Here is a 21,735-nt window from a genome sequence, read left to right as displayed (position 1 = left end):
TAATTGTTAGGAGAATGTAGGAGGAGCAACTTCCGTAAGGAAATTTCCCTATATTGGCTGAGGAGTTTTATGACTCCAGATGGGTGAAGCAAGGTTGGAACAAGCTCAGAGAACGTGGATCTGATGGATCTTGGAGACCTAACAACACCAAGAACAAACTTTTTAAAAAGTAACAAAAACAAACACTTTTCCTGGACACCGAGATGAATTACCGGGGCCCAGGAGATCACCAGTAGTGCACAGTTCTGTTGTCCAGGAGCACTTGTTTTGATTGGAATGCTAAAATATTGGGGGGTCACAATATGAACCATCAAAAAAATCACTACTGTACAGTAATCAACCAAGTGATCACAAACATGATTTCTTTAATTAAATCATCATGACAGGTATACAAAAAGAAACTGGTCACGGATCATTTCTAAAGTAATTCAATCGTTCATTATTTCCTCACTAATTCACTTTAATATGGTACAAATTCAAATTATTTTTAATTAATCAGTACAGTAAAATCTCTCAAATATCCCCTCCTTAGGGGGAAGTAGAAACTTTCCCCAAATATAATTCCTTTTTTTGCCATTAAAGAACACGCCTGGTTACTCCAATCCTGTGTTCAGTGGATCCCACCATTCCTTTAAACAGGAAGTGAGAAGACTTTTAAAAAAAGAAACACAGTAAGGTGGTTAGTTCATAGGCATCTTCCACTCCCTGTGCCTCCCTTCACCTCTCTCCAGTCTCTGATCTTCCTTACAGCCAGGCCATTCCATGTTACGGGCTGGTGTCTCCTTGCTTGGCCTTCCTGCTCCAGTACTTCTGGTAGGCCTCCTCAAACAAGTGCTTGCAGGGGATCTGTGCATTGAGCTTGCTGCAGATAAGGAATGAACCAGCCATCTTGCGGTGGAGGGAATAGGTCTCCTCTGGAGGAGGGACTAGTCTATGTTGCAGCATGATGGGGATCAGACTGTGGATCCTCTTGGTGGTGCTCTGATGCCCAAAGTCAAAGGGCACTGTTGAGGAGAAGGCCTCGCCAAGGATCATCACTGCATCAATATGGGCATTTTGCATAACCTCAAATAGAAAAGATGAACATTTCAATCAGAACTTTTATAGCCTCATCAGTCTTAATTATCCGGTTAATTGTTAAATGTACAAGTCTCCAGTATGTATCCATCACAGAATCAGTACAGGAGATGCCACTCGGCACATTGTCTATTCTAGCTCTCCGTAGGAGCAATTTACCTAGTGCCATTCCCCCAGCTTCTCCCTGTAATAATGCACATTCTTCCTTTCAGATGAGAATCCAATTCCCTCTTGAATGCCTCAATTGAACCTGCCTCCACCACACTCTCAAATCTGTGCCCTCGTTCTCAATCCTGCCACCAATGGGAACATTTACTCCCTATCTACTCCATCCAGACCCCTCATGATTTTGAATACCTCTATCAGATGATCTCTCAACCTTCTCCAGAGTTCAAACTATTTTCTCTGTTTGTGTGACAATTTTATGCTTCCATCTTTCATGAAAGACTAAGATGTTTTCCTGCTAGCCAGGTTGAGCTGACTGGTCTGTAACTTACCCAGGGTAGCCCAGTTTCCATGAATAAAGTTATGTACTACCACTGGTCACACTCCAGTCCCCAACACACATCCTCAAACCTCAGCAAATACCTCTCTCAACATCTTCAGGAATGTGGCTTCCATCACATCAACCTGTCACTTTAAATTCAGTTCAAGAGAAAGCAAGGTCAACACTTCACCCTTCCTCTCTCTCTCACTGAATTCCCTTTTCAGATGTTCTTACTGCCATTCTTTTCATCATTATCCCTCGGCTTAAGCTCGCCCTGCACTGCGATGTATTTTGTGGTCTGCCCTGGGTATAACTAAGGACAGTGATCAAGAGTGGGAACTGATTATTCCCCTCCATAGCACCCTCACCTAAGGAGGACAGGCCCACGGGGGCAGTTGGAGTAATTCAGTGTAAAGCTCCCCCACTTATAACATTATTAGTCATGTGTGAACAGCAATGGACAGGCCCACAGCACTTTGACACTATTAAAATGCCGCTCTTACCTTCGTTTCATAGCCAGTGAGAAACTTCATATCAATCGATTTTCTCAGCACCTGTGCTCTGTCTCCATTGGCTGCAGAGCGCACAACCTGTTGCATTACAATAAACTGGATTTTACACACAGGACAAGAACCATAGTGATTTATACACAGACTCAGCCCATCAGTGGTTTAACTGAACTGGACTAGCCATACAAATACTGTGGCTACAAGAGCAGGTCAGAGGCTAGGAATCCTGCAATGTGTAACCCACCTCCTGACTCCCCAAAGCCTGTCCACCATCTACAAGGCACAAGTCAGGAATGTCATGGAATACTCTCCACTTGCCTGGATGAGTGAAGCTCCAACAAAATTCAAGAAGCTGGACACCGTCCAGGGTAAAGCAGCCCCGTGATTGGCACCCTATAGAACTATAGAGAAGTGACAGCACAGAAAGAGACCATTCAGCCCATCATGTCAATGGCGGCTGGAAAAAAAAACAAAACTAGCTGCTAATTTTAATCCCACTTTCCAGCACCTGGTCTGTGGCCTCGCAGGTTACAGCACTTCAGGTGCAGATCCAGGTACCTTTTAAATGAGTTGAACGTTTGAGCCTCAACCACTGATTTAGGCTGTGAACTCCAGACACCCACCGCCCTCTGCGTGAAAAAGTTTTTCCTAATATTCCCTCTAATCCTTCTATCAATCACCTTAAACCTGTGCCCCCTGGTAGGAAAAATAAGCCTTTCCTGTCTATCTAGGCCCCTCAATTTTGTCGACCTCAGTCAAGTCCCCCCTCAGCCTCCTCTTTTCGAAGGGAAACAACCCCAGCCTACCCAATCTCTCCTCATAGCTGCAATTTTCCTGCCCTGGCAACATTCTGGTAAATCTCTTCTAGACTCTCTCCAGAGCAATTAATTCCTGTAACATGGTGACCAGAACTGTACACAAAATTCCAGCTGTGGCCTAACCAGCGTTTTATACAGTTCCATCATTACATCATTGCTTTTATATTCTAGACCTCATCCAATAAAAGAGGCATTCCATATGCTTCCTTTACCCCATCCACCACCTTAAACATTCACTCCCTCTACCACCAATGCACAGTGGCAGCAGTGTGTACCATCTACAAGATGCACTACAGCAACTCACCAAGGCTCCTTCGACAGCACCTTCCAAACCCACGACCACTACCATTTAGAAGGACAAGTGCAGCAGATACATGGGAACACCACCACCTGGAAGTTCCCCTCCAAGCCACTCACCATCCTGACTTGGAAAGTTATTGCTGTTCCTTCACTGTCACTGGGTCAAAATCCTGGAACTCCCTCCCTAACAGCACTGTGGGTGTACCTACACCACATGGACTGCAGCGGTTCAAGAAGGCAGTTCACCAACACCTTCTCAAGGGCAACTAGGGATGGGCAATAAATGCTGGCCTAGCCAGTGATGCCCACACCCCACGTATGCATAAGAAATATTGCAGAATGTGTCTCGTCAGTGGATTGTACACAGAGTGGATACAATAACATTAACATGAGGGACAATACATGAAATGCTTCTCTGCTCTTATCACCTGCAATAAATATCTGGGCTGATTTCTGTCAATGATTTTTAGGAAAAAGCGTATTTCAAAATCTCGCTCTTACCTCAATGTAAGTGTCAGTAAAGTCTTCATCAAACCCTCTTGTGGCTCCAAAGTCCAATAAGGCCACCTGAAAGTGTAAGAGGAAAATATTACCAGAGAGTTTCTCTGCAATGGTTTCAGGACCTAACTGACTGACGATGCTTCAGGGCAAACAGAACAACAAACTTATTTCTCTCTCCACCCCCACGGACCCCAACTCCGTCTCACCTGGACTCTCCCACTGTATCCTCTCCAGCCCCTACCCAGTTCTCCTGTCTGCCTCCTCTCTCCCACCAACCTCTCCCATCCACCCCTGTACCTAATTGCTCTGCTAGGGGCACAGTGAGTGACAAACTTCAGCAGAGCGAGCAATGATGCTCATGTGTCCAGTGCGTGTTCGTTTGCAATGCCCTGCACCAACCCGAGAGTAAATGGATCAGAGCATACTGCCCCAGAGAAATGATACCCACCTTGCCAGTGTGCGGGTTGTAGAAGAAATTGGACCAATTTGGGTCAGTCTGCATGAAACGGAATTCAAAGAGTTCCTGCAGACAGAGTCTCAGGATGTTCTCACTGATCTGGAACACAGAAGGGGGAAAGCAGTTACACACAAATAGAGTCAACAGGCACAAGCAGGTATTTCCCCATCATTTATAGCTGCATCACCTCATGGGGTCAACATTCATTCCAAAGACCAGAGAACGTAATTTGGCCAACACCACTGCAGTTCTGAGGGAGTGCCGCAGTCTTTCAGGTTAAAAAAATAACTTCCATTTATACAAAATAAAGCACTTCACAACAATTTAGTACTTTTGAAGCACAGTCACTGTTACAACAAAACGCAACAAGCCATTTGAACATCATGCAATGTGATAATGGCCAAAAAAGTCTGTTTTGTGATGGCGATTGAGGGATAAACGTTGGCCAAGACACTGGGGAGAACTCCCTCATTCTTCTTCAAAATTGTGTCGTGGAATATTTTAATTCAGTAGAAGGCTGGATATCATCTCAAATCTGCACCTCTTACCATGCAGCACTCCCTCAGTGTTACACAGAAAGCTGCCCTGGAATATGTGATCACTGCTGTGAACTGGGCATGATCTCACAACCTTCCTGACTGACAGGTGAGTGTGTTACCACTGAGCCACAGTGACACATAGTAAAGCTCCTTGAAATGTTTGAAAGCTGCGATAGGTGCTATATAAAGGCAAATCTTCTCCTTCCCACCCATTTATCTACAATATTTTCTTCCAGAATGAACAGTGGAGTGAAACCACCTCCCAACCCACTCACCATGAAGAGTGAATCCTGCCTTTCCCACTCACCATGAAGAGTGAATCCTGCCTTTCCCACTCACCATGAAGAGTGAATCCTGCCTTTCCCACTCACCATGAAGAGTGAATCCTGCCTTTCCCACTCACCATGAAGAGTGAATCCTGCCTTTCCCACTCACCATGAAGAGTGAATCCTGCCTTCCCCACTCACCATGAAGAGTGAATCCTGCCTTTCCCACTCACCATGAAGAGTGAATCCTGCCTTTCCCACTCACCATGAAGAGTGAATCCTGCTCCATACTGAGACTCTCAAAAACCTTTCCTCCCCATAGGCCTGGGAAGGGAAGGAAATCACATTGTAGCCCCCATTCTCCTCACCCCTTTCCTTCACAATCCCACTTTCTCCACCCTCTGCACCTCGCTCCTCTCCCACTCCTGCACTGAGTCTCAGCCTAACTAATCTGAAACGGGATTTGAACCTACAGCCATCTGTCTCGGAGGCAAGAGTTTTAGCCATTGAGACATGGTTGACCCCACTAACAGCACGCGAGGTTCCCCGGGCTCCCAGGATTACCTGGTTTCTGGTCTCTTGGTTCAGTTCCTCTGCTTTGTCTAGTGGGAAGCCGGGCACCAGCTCTGTGGTGAGGATGTGCTTGCTGCTCAGATGGTCGATAACACGTGGCACATAGAAGAAAGCGTCGTCCTTCACCAGCTCCCTGCAGGAGGAACGAGAGAGAACAGGTTAATGTCAGACCCCTGGGCCCCAAAAAACTCCACATCCCAAGAGGATGGCAGAGCCAACAATAACACAAGGAGAGAACGGCAGAGCTCAGCAGTAACCAATATGCCACCATCATCAGTGTTTATGGCCCTTCCCTTGACTCTGATGAAGATGTTAAGGAAATATCCTATTCTCACCTTGACAAAGTCCTTCCTGCCATCCCAAAAGAAGTAAAGATCATCCTTCTGGGAACTTTAATGCCAGGGTTGGCCATGACTCTGATTTCTGGAGTGGAACCATTGGGAAAAACGGGGTGGGAAAAGCCAATGCAAATGGTGTCCTACCAATAAAGTGTGTTCAGCATGGCCTCATTATAACAAACACCCTCTTCCACACAGAGACAGCCTAGATCAAAGCATTGGCACTTCCTGGATTATGTCATTGATGGGTCAAAGATCTAAGTAATGTCTGTATCACTCGGTCAATGCAGGGGACTGATGCCCGCTGGACAGATCATTGACTTGTTCAATCGGGGTTAAACATCCACCGAGCAGCAAGACATTGCAAGGCCAAAAAGTCCCAAGAGGAAGGTCAATGTCCCAGCCCTAAAGCAGCCCCACTGAAGAAAGGAATCCCAAGTGCAGCTCCTGGTTAATCTGGAAAACTCTTCACACGCTCAACTCAATTCTGTAACACAGGGATCAAGTAAAGTCAGCTGTACTAAACTCCTGTACCCAGACCATTGGGTTTGAGCATCATTGTCTCCAGGGCTGACTGAATGAAAACGATGCTGGAATATGTGGCCTCCTAGAACAAAAACAAGCAGCCTTCATTACCTGGCAGAACAACCCTAGGTCACAAGTCAAGAAGGCAGCATCCCAACAGCTAAAGGCTGATGCCCAAAGACAAATCCAGTAGGTAAAGGGCATGTGGTGGGAAGAGAAATCCCAAGAGATCCAACAATACGCCGACCATCATGACATGAAGCTTTTCTGAAGCCACCAGGATCATCTACAGACCGAAGTTAAATGGACTAAATCCTCTTCACTCACAGCATGATGTCTCTTGTCTTAAAGATGATAATTCCCTCCATCAATGCTGGAAAGAACATTTTCAACAACTCAGCAATTGTGAATCCACAGTGGCAGCTGACGCTTTCCAGGCTATCCCCCAGTGCCCTGTGGTAGAATCCGTGAGTGAATCACCATCAATGGGAGAGCTGCTACAAGCAATCAAACGGATGTAAAACAACAAAGCCTGCAACAAAAACAGAAAATGCTGGAAAAACGCAGCAGGTCTAACAGCATCTGTGGAGAGAAAAAAAAGTGAACGTTTCGAGTCCGTATGACTCTTCTTCAGAGCCTGCAATGCCGGGAGTATTCCAGCTGAGATCTTCAAAGCTGGTGGGCTTTAGCTCACATCGAGACTCCACACACTCATCCTACAGTTTGAGAGAAGAAAGAATGTTCCCCCCCCCACTCTCCGCACTTCAGGAATGTGACAATTGTAGCTATTTTCAGGGAGGTAATTCACACTGTGGAAGCTATCGAGGTATTTCCCTCTTGTCCAGAGCAGGGGAAATCCTGACCACATTTTTCCTGTGGCTGAGGAAATCCTCCCAGAGACAGAGTGAGGCTTTAGCCCTTCCAGAGGAACCTCGGACATGGTCTTCCTTTCCAGACAAATCCAAGAAAAATGTCAGGAACAACATCAGGAGCTTTACATCGCATTCATCGACCTGACCAAAGCATTTGACTCAGTAAATCACGAGACTCTGTGGATTGTGCTCCAATGATTTGGACGTCCAAGAAGCTTCTTCACAAGAAGCTTCTTTGGTCTTGCAATGTCTTGCTGCTGGGTAGATGTTCAACCCCGATTGAACAAGTCAATGATCTGTCCAGCGGGCATCAGTCCCCTGCAACTGCTTCATGATGACTGGAACTGTCTTGAGTGGGAGATTTGAAACAGACACCTTCAAAATCCGGAACGGAGTCAGGTAAAGCTGTGTGATAGCCCTCTATTCTATTTACAATCTACCGGGCATTGGCTATTCAACTAATCCAAGATCAACTGCCTTTTTGTGTCAGTATTAAATACCATCTAGATGGAAAACTCTAACTTCAGTCACCTCCATGGCAAAACTAAACTGACCACCATAGATAGACAAGATCTACAGTTTGTGGATCACTGCAGTGACATTGCCCACTCTGCACCAGATTTCCAAGACATTCTCGATCTCTTCAATTCTACATACAAGAAACCCACCATCTTCTTGAATGTGGCCAAAACAAAACTCAAATAAACCCAGACCTGTTCAGCCAAGTATTCCACCTCCCATACATGTTGAAGGAGAGACTCTGGGATATGTTGAGCTCTTCCCACACCCTGGCAGCCGCCTCTCTCGAAAGGGCACCATTGACGAGGAGATCCACACTGGATTAGCAGCACCAGCTCAGCCTTCTACAAAGTGAGGCATCGAGTGTTTGACAACAAAGACCTCCACAAGTCAACAAAAGTCCTAGTGTACAGAGTAGTTATCACCACCACTCCCCGTACTGCAGTGAGACCTGGCCTGTGTATCAGTGACACATCCGAGCGCTAGAGAAATTCCATCAGCAATCCCTCTGCCGCATCCTCCGGATTCAATGGGAGGATCGTTGAACAGTGTCCTTAAAACACTTCAGGCACTGTGAAGTTCTCTGTGAAGCACAGCATCATTGACTGTTAATGACTGGGAGGGGCTCACCACCAGGGGTTCAGAATGGTGACAATTTGTCCATCGAGCTGCCCCACACTTGGAGTCACAATGTCATCATGATGAGACAGAGCAGTGGCAGGGAAGGGAAGAAAAGGAAACAAATCCTGCCCTCCGGGTCCCATTACCTCGTGGGACGTCCCGCCCCACCTGCCCAAAGACCTGTGGGTCGAGAATTGGGCTGTCCAGTCACATGAAGACTCATGGCTGAAACTCAGGACACTGAGTAGGCAGCAGCCTCGAACGGAGGGGCAGCAAATGACAACCACTGAGAAAGACAAGGGCAGCAGACACATGGGAACACCACCACCTGCAAGTTCCCCTCCAAACCACTCACCATCCTGACTTGGAAATATATCACCATTCCTTCACTGTCACTGGGTCAAAATCCTGGAACTCCCTTCCTAACAGCACTGTGGGTGTACCTACACCACATGGACTGTAGCGGTTCAAGAAGGCAGCTCACCACCACCTTCTCAAGGGCAATTAGGGATGGGCAATAAATGCTGGCCCAGACAGGGAAGCCCACATCCCATGAATGATTTTTTTTAAAAAATTCAACTTCAAGAAATGCAGATTTGGGTCCAGTGGGAAAGTGAAGGGACATCCTCTCCATCGCCAACACTATTTACTTCCCCTCTGACCCTCAGTACTAACATCCATAGCTGGAATTATTTATACTCCTCCCTCTGGGAAATCCCTACAGGGAAGTTGCAGATGGTTTGACTTCTTGTGAATACTGAACACATCTGGCTCAAAGGTTCCAGGTCGTAGTCTTGACTACCTCTGTGCCCCAGATTCCCGGATTGGGGTGGGGGGGGTGGGTGTGTGTGTGTGTTTGTCTGTGTATGTGTGAGGGGGAGGGCGGGTAACAGTTCAGCAGCACACACACAATCCCAAACCTACCTGAACTGCTTGTAACAGGCTGCCTCCCTTTCGTAATCACATTCCAATGAGAGCTCACGGCTCATGACTTCGATCATATGCTCAGGAAACAGACCTAACATTAAAAGGAAATGCTTTCAAAATGGCTTCAAATCCACAAGCAACTGACATTTTGTAAAGTCTTCCATTTATAACTAGCAAAAGGTCCCTTCACAGAGAGCGCTGGTTAACCGAATGTGACACCAAGCTGCATAAGGAGATATTGGGGCAGGTGACCAATATCCTCTGGGATACCTTTAAGGTCACCACACACAACAACCGAGGGAGTACTTTTGAAGTGTGGTCACTGTTGTAATAACGTAGGAAATGCAGGAGCTAACTGTGCACAGCAAGATCCCACAAAGGTGATAATGACAGGATTATCTGTTTTTAATTATGATGATTGGGGGATAAATATTGGTCAGGACGCAGGGGATAAGAGTAGGAAAACAAGGCTTTGGGTTAATGTCTGATCTGGGAAGAGGGTGGGGTGACCTGCAGCCAATAGCTGGAAAGACTGCTCCTGGACTTCCCAACCCCACATTCAGGTTAAGTCTATTTTGTTTAAGTCTCAACTTTCTGCTGATGTGTGTAGTGGCCCCTTTAAGAGCCGCTGGGCCTGGCTTTCTGCATCCCAGCCAGCCTGGCACTGAATGCATTCTGTTTAATAAAGAGGCCATCGATCAAACAGGCACTAGGCCTATATTTGGATCTGCAATAGAGTAAATGGCCATTGCAGTCCAGAATCGCTGACTCCCCCATTGATACCAATATGACCAGCAGCAGACTGCTAGCTCAGGGCAAGCATGTGTCGCTGGGCATGTTGGTCAATGTGGGGCTTGTTTCACGTCTCTTAAACAGGAACATGACTGTGAATGTTTTTTTCTCATGTCCTTTGCAGTTCCTATTTCTCCTGTCATACCCACCTCAGACACACTCATGGTCTTCCCATTGAAAATTCCAGCCCTGAGATCTGGCGCAACATAAGAGAGGCCCTTACATGACTAGTCTCCAACCCTCCACTGCTAGTTCCCAGTATGGAATCATCAAATGGTTGCAGCAGAGAAGGAGACCATTCAGCCCACTGCATCTGTGCTGGTTCTCTGCCAATACAACTCACCCAGTCCCACCCTGCTGCCCTTGACCTGTAAACCTCTCTGTTCAGATAATTACCGAATTCCCTTCCAGAAGCCACGATTGAATCTGTCTCAGGCAGTGCATTGCAGATCCTAACCACTCACTACATAGAGGAGGCTTTCTTCACATCAACTTTGGTTCTTTTGCCAATCACATTAAGTGAGTGTCCTCTAACTCTGGACCTTTCTGCCATTGGGAAGTTTCTCCCTATCTACTCTGTCTAGGCTCCTCATGACCTCTCTGTCAAATCTCCTGTCAACCTTCTCTCCCTAAGGAGAGAATAGGCCAGCTTCTCCAGTCTATCCACAGAACTGAAACTCCTCACCCTTGGAACCATTCTTGTGAATCTTTTCTTACACTCTAATGCCTTCACATCCTTCCTAAAGTGTGGTGCAATACTCCATGAGGCTGAACCAGTGTTTTATAAAGGTTCACCATGGCCCCCTTGCTTTTTTACTCTGTGCCCAATGATAAAGCCCAGGATCCCATATGCCTCATTAATCACTGTCTTAAACTACTCAGCCACATTCACTGATTTGTACACATGTACCCCCAGGTCTCCCTGTTCCAGCACCCCATTTAGAACTGCACCCTTTATTTTATATTGCCTCTTCTCGTTCTTTCTACCAAAACGTATCACTTCACATATCCGCCCACTCCATCAGCCTATATCCTCTTGAAGTCGATTACTAACCTCTTAACAGTTCACAATACTTCCAAGTTTTGTGTCACATGCAAATTTTGAAATTGTGCCCTGTGCACCTCAGTATTGGTCATTAATGTATATCAAGAAACAAGTGGTACAAGTACCGACCTCTGGGGAGCTCCACTATAAACCATCATCCAGTCTGAAAAACACTATCACTACTCTGTTTCCTGTCACTCAGCCAACTTCATATTCATGCTTCTTTTATTCATTCTGGGATGTGGGCTTCGCTGGCTAGGTCAGCATTTATTGCCCATCCCTAGTTGCCCTTGAGAAGGTGATGGTGAGCTACCTTCTTGAACCACTGCAATCCATGTAGGTACACCCACAGGTGTTATTAGAGAGGGAGTTCCAGGATTTTGACCCAGCGACTGTGAAGGAACAGCAATATATTTCCAAGTCAGAATGGTGTATGGCTTGGAGGCAAATTTGCAGGTGATGGTGTTCCCATGCATGTGCTGCCTTTGTCCTTCTAGATGATAGAGGTCATGGGTTTGAAAGGTGCTGTCTGAGGGGCCATGGTGAGTTGCTGCAGTGCATCTTGTAGATGGTACACACTGCTGCCACTGTGCGTCCAGGTTGGAGGGAGTGAATGTTTGGATGTGGTGCCAATCAAGCGGGCTGCTTTATCCTGGACGGTGTCAAGCTTCTTGTGTTGTTGGAGCTGCACTCATCCAGGCAAGTGGGGAGTGTTCCATCACACTCCTTACGTGAGTTGCAAATGGTGGACAAGCTTTGGGGAGTCAGAAGGTGAGTTACTTTCCACAGAGTTGCTACTGTCCCTTTTATTCCATGAGCTCAAAATTTGCTCACAAGTCTGTTGTGTGGCACTTCTTCAAATACCTTTTGGAAGTCTATGTACACCACATCAACAACATTGCCCTCATCTACCCTCTCTGTTACCTCTTCAGAACACTCCAGAAAGATCGTTAAACACTATTTTCCCTTAACAAATCCATGCTGGCTTTCCTTAATTATTCCACATTTGCCCTAGTGACTTAATTTTCTCCCAAATTATCGAATTTAAAAGCTTCCCCACCACCAACTCCCTCTTTGCCTGGTCTGTAGTTGCTGGACTTATCTTTACACCCTCTTTTGAGCAAGGGTCAAACATTTGCAATTCTCCAGTTCTCTGACACCAGCCCTGTATCTAAGAAACTTTACTTCCCTCAGTATCCTCAGATATATCTGATCCAGTCCCCCTGCCTCCATGCATATATCCCCTTTTTGGTCTCTAATCATCCCCACTCCTCCTCTTCCTATTTATATTTCACACCGATATACTCCCCCCAGGCCCAAAAAGGGAAAAGGTGAAAACAAGGTCATCTGAACTATTTTTAGGAAACTGTCAGGACACCAGGGCATTTAATGAAAACTGAAAGGTCTGGTCACCATTTCAGGGATGTTTCTCAGTAAACTCTGGCAAGGGGATAGGCAGAGGAGACATGGCCTCCCTCCACACTGCCCCTCTGGTGAAAGCCCATTCACACTAAGAGCGCACAGGGACATGGATCAGTGATAACGTGTGTGGATCAACAGGTATTAGACAATGGCAGAGGTGGGATAGATCTTCATCACTGAGGCAATGTCCACTCACCTTCAGGTAAAGCATTGCTCATGTTCATTACTGTTATCAGGTTGGCCACATCACTGGTGATGCTCTGAGCAACTCCGGGATACTGTCGATAAAAACACAGCAATCAGGTCAACACCAGGGCACAACCTCAAACAGCCCGGGCCGTGACCCCAAGCACCCCTCCCTGACCCCCAGGCCGTGACCCCCTCCCCCAGCCCCCCTGACCCCTCCCGGACCCCCCCCGACGGTGACGCCCCCCCAGGCGGTGACCCCTCTCCCCACGGCCCCCCCGGGCGGTGACCCCTCTCCCCACGCCCCCCCGGGCGGTGACCCCTCTCCCCACGCCCTCCCGAGCGGTGACCCCTCTCCCCATGCCCCCCCGGGCGGTGACCCCTCTCCCCACGCCCCCCCGGGCGGTGACCCCTCTCCCCACGCCCCCCGGGTGGTGACCCCCTCTCAGACTGCAGCCGGTAAACCCAACCCCAACCTCCCCCCACCAAATACCCTGGGTTGTGACCCACCACCCTCCCCCTACTCTCTCATGACCCCAAGCAGCAACTCTGCCCCAAGCCACAGGCTGCAGCCACCCCCCCAGATCCCTGGGCCGTGATTCCCTACCCCCAGACCTCGACCATCCACCCTCCGCTTTGTCCAGACACTGGGCGGTAGTAACAACAACTCCCATTTATAGGGCGCCTTTAACATAGTGAAACATCACTAAGGGCTGCATTGGAGGATTATAGAACAGAATTAGACAGCAAGCCGCATGAGATATTAGATCAGAAAACGAAAAGCTTGGTTTAAGAAATATCTTAAAGGAGGAACGTGAGGCAGAGGGGTTTAGGAAGCGAATTTGAGAGCTTGGGACGTAGGTAACTGAAGGCAAGGCCACCAGTGGTGGAACGTTTAAGATTGGGAATGTACAAGAGACCGGAATTAGAGAAACACAGATATCTTAAAGGAATGTGGGGCCGGAGGAGATTACAGAGATAGGGAGGGATGTGGGACCGGAGGAGATTACAGAGATAGGGAGGGATGTGGGACCGGAGGAGATTACAGAGATAGGGAGGGACGTGGGACTAGGGGAGATTACAGAGATAGGGAGGGTTGTGGGACTGGAGGAGATTACAGAGATAGGGAGGGATGTGGGACTGGAGGAGATTACAGAGATAGGGAGGGATGTGGGACCGGAGGAGATTACAGAGATAGGGAGGGATGTGGGACCGGAGGAGATTACAGAGATAGGGAGGGATGTGGGACTAGGGGAGATTACAGAGATAGGGAGGGTTGTGGGACTGGAGGAGATTACAGAGATAGGGAGGGTTGTGGGACTGGAGGAGATTACAGAGATAGGGAGGGATGTGGGACTGGAGGAGATTACAGAGATAGGGAGGGATGTGGAACTGGAGGAGATTACAGAGATAGGGAGGGATGTGGGGCTGGAGGAGATTACAGAGATAGGGAGGGATGTGGAACTGGAGGAGATTACAGAGATAGGGAGGGATGTGGGACTGGAGAAGATTACAGAGAGAGGGAGAGATGTGGGGCTGTGGGTGATTACAGAGACAGGGAGGGATGTGGGACTGGAGGAGATTACAGAGATAGAGAGGGATGAGGGTCTGGAGGAAATTATAGAGATAGGGAGGGGCGAGGCCATGGAGGAACTTGAAAACAAGGATGAGAATTTTAATATCAAAATGTTGCTTGATCAAGAGCCAATGTGGGTCAGTGAACACAGGGGTGATAGGTGAATGGGATTTACGAATTAAGAGAAGTAGGCCACTTGGCCCCTCGAGCCTGCTCCTTTATTCAATAAAATCATGGCTGATCTGACTGTACCCTCAACCCCACATTCCCACCTACCCCTGATAACCTTTCACCCACTTGTTAATCAAGAATCTATCTGGCTCTGCCTTAAAAACATTCAAAGGCTCTGCTTCTAGCACCTTTTGAAGAGGAGAGTTCCAAAGACTCACGACCCTCAGAGAAGAAAATTCCCAGAACGGTACAGCCCCCACTTTCCCCAGTACTGGTGCCAGTGCCCCACGGAGTTGTACTCACTTCTCCCACACCAGTCTCTGAGCCGCGCATTCATCTCTCTAATTTTATGTACCCTATGCCAATTTACACGTGGCTCAGGTAATAATCCAGGGATTATAACCCTTGAGGTTCTGCTTTTTAATTTAGTGCCTAACTCCTCACACAGGCTTTGCAGAACCTCTTTCCTGGTTCTACCTATGTCGTCGGTACCTACATGGACCACGATGACTGGATCTTTCCACTCCCTTCACTTGCTGTGAATTAAGACAAGGGCAGCAGAGTTTTGGACGACCCCAAGGTGAGAGGGTAAAATGTGCAAGATCAGACGGATTATGTTGGAATAGTCAAACCCAGGGGGTGACGAACGTGTGAACGAGGGTTTCAGTAGCAGACGAGCTGAGGCAGGGTTAGAGTCCTGTGATGTTATAGAGGTGAAAATAGACAATCTTAGTGCTGCCACAAATAGGTTGGAAGCTCATCGCAGGGTCAAATGTGACACCAAGGTTGTGACCAGACAGGCTTAACCTCAGACTGCTGCTAGGGAGAGGGATGGAGTCAGTTGCTAGGTAACAGAGTTTGTAATGGGGACCAAAAACTATGACTTCAGTCGTTTCAAAACTTTAATTGGAAACACAGGGACAAGAGTCTGACAACACAAGCCGTAAGTCAGCAACGAAGCAGGTAAGCAGTTCTGAAAGCGGAGAATATGATAAAACCTGAATTTTCATGGCCACTTCCCTTCCATCATTCAGCTTTGCCAGGTGAACCTGGCCAATGGAAGCAGCAGCGAATGGTCGGTCTTCAAAAAACTCCAGCTGATCTTTCCAGTTGGGCCCCAGGTCACTGCTCAGCACCTTCTGCAAAGAGACAAGCCCAGCAATGGGTAAATCAGGAGGAGAAGCTGGGATAAGGTGCAGTAAGTTACAAGGTCACACGCAGTACATAGCGGCTGGGCGATACTATGACAAGCCCTTGAGAAGTGGGACCTAGGGTCCCTTTTGCAATCATCAGAGCCACAGGTGGAGCAAAGCCCTTTCCCCGCAGTAACTCGCGGTAAAGCAGGGAGTGAGACTTAGCACTGAGGACACGAGGCTGTGCCCCGGCGACACCAGCCGCCATATTCCAAGGACTGGGAACGTGTGTCAACTTCTCCCAGATACAGACTGGGGACTCTGAGTGGAAAACTTTTAAGAAATGGACTATGATAACGGTGGGAGGGGGGCTTGTGGAAGGAGCATGGGACACTGGGTGAAAGGTGTGGCTCAGTGATTGGGCATGGGGTGGGCACAGGGTGGGCATTGCCATCTTTCATTTCATCAAATCAAAAGATCATAAAGAATTAGGAGCAGGAGTAGGCCATTCAGTCCCTTGAGTTTACTCCACCATTCAATAAGATGACGGCTGGTCTGACTGAGTGCGGTGCGAGCATTCTTACCATCATCTGTTTGCTGGGCATGAAATCAGCACTCTGTCGAGCACGTTCAAAAATCTTCTGTAGCTGAGGGTTGATGAAGGAATCATCTGGGAAAGTCCAAATAAAACAAAATAGATCAAAGAGGCTGAGGTTCATAGCAGGAGACAGTAGGGCTACTTAACTGATCACCAGTTAACCTGATCACTTAGAATGCAAGTCAGCAAGCATGTTGGAAATTACATACACAATATTCCACAATCTGCATGTGCATTGCCCACAGGTTAACAGCCGGGCCCGCCCGTCGCCCACAGGCTAACGCCCGGGCCCGCCCGTCGCCCACAGCCTAACGCCCGGGCCCGCCCGTCGCCCACAGCCTAACGCCCGGGCCCGCCCGTCGCCCACAGCCTAACGCCCGGGCCCGCCCGTCGCCCACAGCCTAACGCCCGGGCCCGCCCGTCGCCCACAGCCTAACGCCCGGGCCCGCCCGTCGCCCACAGCCTAACGCCCGGGCCCGCCCGTCGCCCACAGCCTAACGCCCGGGCCCGCCCGTCGCCCACAGCCTAACGCCCGGGCCCGCCCGTCGCCCACAGCCTAACGCCCGGGCCCGCCCGTCGCCCACAGCCTAACGCCCGGGCCCGCCCGTCGCCCACAGCCTAACGCCCGGGCCCGCCCGTCGCCCACAGCCTAACGCCCGGGCCCGCCCGTCGCCCACAGCCTAACGCCCGGGCCCGCCCGTCGCCCACAGGCTAACGCCCGTCGCCCACAGGCTAACGCCCGGGCCCGCCCGTCGCCCACAGCCTAACGCCCGTCGCCCACAGGCTAAAGCCCGTCGCCCACAGGCTAACGCCCGTCGCCCACAGGCTAACGCCCGTCGCCCACAGGCTAACGCCCGTCGCCCACAGGCTAACGCCCGTCGCCCACAGGCTAACGCCCGTCGCCCACAGGCTAACGCCCGTCGCCCACAGGCTAACGCCCGTCGCCCACAGGCTAACGCCCGTCGCCCACAGGCTAACGCCCGTCGCCCACAGGCTAACGCCCGTCGCCCACAGGCTAACGCCCGTCGCCCACAGGCTAACGCCCGTCGCCCACAGGCTAACGCCCGTCGCCCACAGGCTAACGCCCGTCGCCCACAGGCTAACGCCCGTCGCCCACAGGCTAACGCCCGTCGCCCACAGGCTAACGCCCGTCGCCCACAGGCTAACGCCCGTCGCCCACAGGCTAACGCCCGTCGCCCACAGGCTAACGCCCGTCGCCCACAGGCTAACGCCCGTCGCCCACAGGCTAACGCCCGTCGCCCACAGGCTAACGCCCGTCGCCCACAGGCTAACGCCCGTCGCCCACAGGCTAACGCCCGTCGCCCACAGGCTAACGCCCGTCGCCCACAGGCTAACGCCCGTCGCCCACAGGCTAACGCCCGTCGCCCACAGGCTAACGCCCGTCGCCCACAGGCTAACGCCCGTCGCCCACAGGCTAACGCCCGTCGCCCACAGGCTAACGCCCGTCGCCCACAGGCTAACGCCCGTCGCCCACAGGCTAACGCCCGTCGCCCACAGGCTAACGCCCGTCGCCCACAGGCTAACGCCCGTCGCCCACAGGCTAACGCCCGTCGCCCACAGGCTAACGCCCGTCGCCCACAGGCTAACGCCCGTCGCCCACAGGCTAACGCCCGTCGCCCACAGGCTAACGCCCGTCGCCCACAGGCTAACGCCCGTCGCCCACAGGCTAACGCCCGTCGCCCACAGGCTAACGCCCGTCGCCCACAGGCTAACGCCCGTCGCCCACAGGCTAACGCCCGTCGCCCACAGGCTAACGCCCGTCGCCCACAGGCTAACGCCCGTCGCCCACAGGCTAACGCCCGTCGCCCACAGGCTAACGCCCGTCGCCCACAGGCTAACGCCCGTCGCCCACAGGTTAACGCCCGTCGCCCACAGGCTAACGCCCGGGCCCACCCGTCGCCCACAGCCTAACGCCCGGGCCCGCCCGTCGCCACAGGCTAACACCCAGGTCTCATTGCCATCTTTCATTTCATTGAAATAAAAGATCTTATGGATTAGCAGGAGTAGGCCATTCAGTCCCTCGAGCCTTCTCTGCCATTCAGTAAGATGATGGCCGGTCTGACTGTGGCTTTTAAACCATTTTCCTGCCTGTCCCCCACAAGCCTCAACTCCCTTGATATAAGACAAAAGCTCAAAAGACCAATCAATCCCTTTGATAAAAATAAACCCTTTGCATTTTTGCCAACTATTCTCAATCTCTGTTCTATCTAAATGGGGCACTGGTAAACAGTCATTGCTATAGAGGGGCTGTGGTGAGGCTGTAACGTGGCATTAATCTTGGGCATCTCATCATTTCAGTGGTGCACTATTGGTGCTGCCAGCATTTGGATGTGACGTTAAACCAAGGCCCTATCTATCTGTTTGGGTGGGTGGTGCTATTTCAAAGAAGAGCAGAGGAATTCCTCCCAATGTCTTGTCCAATATTTATCCCTCAAGTAACAATTCAAGAATAGATTATCTGGTCATTATCACATGGTTGTGGGAGCTTGCTGTGCACAAATTGGCTGCAGCCTTTCCTACATTACATCAGTGACTGCACTTCAAAAATACTTCACTAGCTGCAAAGTGCACAGGGATGCCTGGAGATGAGGAAAGTCACTATATAAATGTAAGTCTTTTACTTCAGCAGCAAACTGAAGAATCTTCTAGAGTAGTTCCATGGATCACATCCCCAGAAATGAGCGTGGTCCAAGGGGGAGAAGGAAAACTGAACAGAGGTTTTAAAGGAACAAAAACAAAAATGGCTGGAAAGACTCAGTAGGTCTGACAGTATCTGCAGAGAGGAATACAGTTGAGAGAGGGAGGAGAAAGGCCGGAGAGAGAAGGGGGGAGAGAGAGAGAGAAAGAGGGGGGAGAGAGGCCAGAGAGAGAGAGAGAGAGGCCAGAGAGAGAGAGAGAGAGAGAGAGGGGGGAGAGAGGCCAGAGAGAGAGAGAGAGAGAGGGGAGAGAGAGGCCAGAGAGAGAGAGAGAGAGGGAGGAGAGGCCAGAGAGAGAGAGAGAGAGAGAGAGAGAGGAGAGAGGCCAGGGGGAGAGAGAGAGAGAGAGAGAGAGGAGAGGCCAGAGAGAGAGAGAGAGAGAGAAGAGGCCAGAGAGAGAGAGAGAGAGAGAGAGAAGAGGCCAGAGAGAGAGAGAGAGAGAGAGAGAAGAGGCCAGAGAGAGAGAGAGAGAGAGAGAGAGGCCAGAGAGAGAGGAGAGAGAGAGAGAGGAGAGAGAGAGGAGAGGCCAGGGAGAGAGAGAGAGAGAGAGGAGAGGCCAGAGAGAGAGAGAGAGGCCAGAGAGGTTTTAAAGGGACCTCCAACTCCAACAGCTCTTTTAACCTTAAACACAGTGACACACTTCAAATAGAGAGGGGGGGCCAGTGAGAGAGGGGAGGGGGGTTGGGGAGAGAGAGGGGCCAGAGGGAGGGGGGGGGAGACGAAGAGAGAGAGGTGCCAGAGGGACAGAGGGACAAAGGGAGAGTGACCGTGGGAAAACACACAGAGCTGAATTGAAGAGTAGGTGAGATGGGATTTGGTGACCAAAAGCTTGCCCAGAGAGATGGGTTTTAAGCAGAGTTTTTGAATATGAAAAGGTGGTGATTCTGGAGAATTCTACAGTCCAGGTGTCTGCAGTCTGTGCTGCCAACTAAAGGGTGAAGGAGAGGAGGCAAAGTCCAAACCTTCCTGGGAATGTGGAGTAGGGGTGCAGACGGGGTGATACATGGCTGGAGGGGGTATGTACGCCATGCAGGGCTGGAGGAGAGCAGTTTCACAATCCAAGGTTCACCTGGGCCTCAGAGCCCTCGTTTAGTAATAAGCAGGAGGCGATTTGCTCTATCCTAATTGCTGGCTCATTCACAAAATGGCGGGAGAACACAAATTTAAAAGCATAACAAGGAACGCAAGTTCGATAGCTCAGGCAGAATGGAACCAACAAGTCTTCCTTATTTTACTAAAAGAGGAACTTGAAAAGTGAGATGTGTTTTTAAAAAAAAAGCAATTCCGGTCCTAAATTGTGGCAGGAAACAGGAAAACGTGCCAGAATCTGAGATCTCACAGCATCTACCCTGAAACAGCAGCATGACTGGGAGCAGACATGTAACTAAATCCCTCTCACTGGTGAGGCCTGAGACATGTGCCCATCCCAGATTACCAGCCTCTCCATTGTGACAGCAATGGTTAGCTTCAGCCTTCTCTTTTGCACCGATGTGCTGGGCTCCTCCATCATTGAGGATGGGGATATTTGTGGAGCCTCCTTCTCCAGTGAGTTGTTTAATTGTCCACCACCATTCACGACTGGATGTGGCAGGACTGCAGAGCTGAGATCTGATCTGCACGGATATTGATATTCCATAATGCTGCTCACTGAACCCAGAACTGGTAACGAGACAGGTCCAGAGATATCCATGGTTACACAGTTTCTGAAAGTGAACTATGCAGACCCTAATCCTTTTTGTCTTACTTCTTAAGGCTACCGAGATCATGATTTCCTGACAGACTCATAGTATGATACAGCAGGAAAGGAGGCTATTTGGCCCATTGTGCCTGTGCTGGCTCTTTGAAAGTACTATCTAATTAGTCCCACTTCCTGGCTCTTTCCCCTTAGCCCTGTACATTTTTCCCCTTCAAATATTGATCCAATTCCTTTTTGAAAGTTATTACTGAATCTGCCTCCACCACTCTTTCAGGAATCCTGTTCCAGATCATTATAACTCACTCAGTCCTAATGGTTTGCTGTGCTCCACTCTGGTTCTTTCCCCAGTTATCTTGTGACCAAAGTGCACTCCCTCATCCCTTGTAGCATTCAAGCAAATCTCTTCTGCACCCTCTCTAAAGCCTGACATCCTTCCTGTCGTGTAGTGCCCACATTTGAACACAATACTCTAGATGTGGCCTAGCCAGCATTTTATTAAAGTTGTAGTATAACTTTGCGCCCTAATCAGTTATTTATAAAGTCGAGGATCCCATGTGGTTTTTGTTGACCTTTTCAACTTATCCTGGCACATTCATTAGATTCATGTACATACACCCCAGCTCTCTCTGTTCTTGCACCCACCCCCCGCCCTTTAGCGCTGTACCCTTTATTTTATATTGTCTCTCATTGTTCTTCCTACCCAAATGTATCACTTCACATTTCTCTGCATTAACTTCCTTTGCCATCTCCCTGCCCATTTTACCAGGCTGCTTGTGTCCTCCTCAAATTTGCTACTATCCTATCCATTGTTTACTAGATTTCCAAAATTTCACCTCATCTACAAAATATTGAAATTTCACTGTATACTGAAATCTAGGTCAATTTGAGATAAATTAAAGTAGCAGTGGTCCTCATATAAACTACTTGGGGATACCATTGTAGACTTCCCTCCAGTCAAAGAGAACTCTTCACCACTACCTTCTGCTCTCTCTCCTTTAGCCAACACTGTCACTGGTCCCTTCATCCCACAGACTATAAGTTTGCTAAATGGGAATGTCTATGCGTCCTGA

The 21,735-nt window shown here is 49.5% G+C and overlaps 1 protein-coding gene across 3 annotated transcripts in view; it reads right to left on the bottom strand.

Moving 5' to 3' along the window:
• Nucleotides 1–336: 336 nt before the first annotated feature.
• Nucleotides 337–21,735, bottom strand: part of coq8aa (coenzyme Q8A, genome duplicate a) — a 70,965-nt gene continuing 49,566 nt past the window's right edge. For all 3 annotated transcript variants that reach the window (XM_078542736.1, XM_078542738.1, XM_078542737.1), the window contains exons 7-15: nt 16,239–16,324; nt 15,520–15,660; nt 12,785–12,866; nt 9,327–9,420; nt 5,519–5,660; nt 4,141–4,248; nt 3,693–3,758; nt 2,068–2,154; nt 337–1,065 (exon numbers count right to left, since the gene is read on the bottom strand). In XM_078542736.1, coding sequence (XP_078398862.1) covers nt 766–1,065; nt 2,068–2,154; nt 3,693–3,758; nt 4,141–4,248; nt 5,519–5,660; nt 9,327–9,420; nt 12,785–12,866; nt 15,520–15,660; nt 16,239–16,324 — 1,106 coding nt within the window. In that variant the 3' untranslated portion in view covers nt 337–765. The remainder of the gene's footprint in view (nt 1,066–2,067; nt 2,155–3,692; nt 3,759–4,140; nt 4,249–5,518; nt 5,661–9,326; nt 9,421–12,784; nt 12,867–15,519; nt 15,661–16,238; nt 16,325–21,735) is intronic.

This window comes from Cetorhinus maximus, chromosome 5 (assembly GCF_964194155.1).
Source record: "Cetorhinus maximus chromosome 5, sCetMax3.hap1.1, whole genome shotgun sequence".
Classification (NCBI taxonomy): Eukaryota; Metazoa; Chordata; class Chondrichthyes; order Lamniformes; family Cetorhinidae; genus Cetorhinus; species Cetorhinus maximus.
The sequence above is the reverse complement of the archived record's forward strand: the minus strand, read 5'-3'. Positions and strand labels throughout refer to the sequence as shown.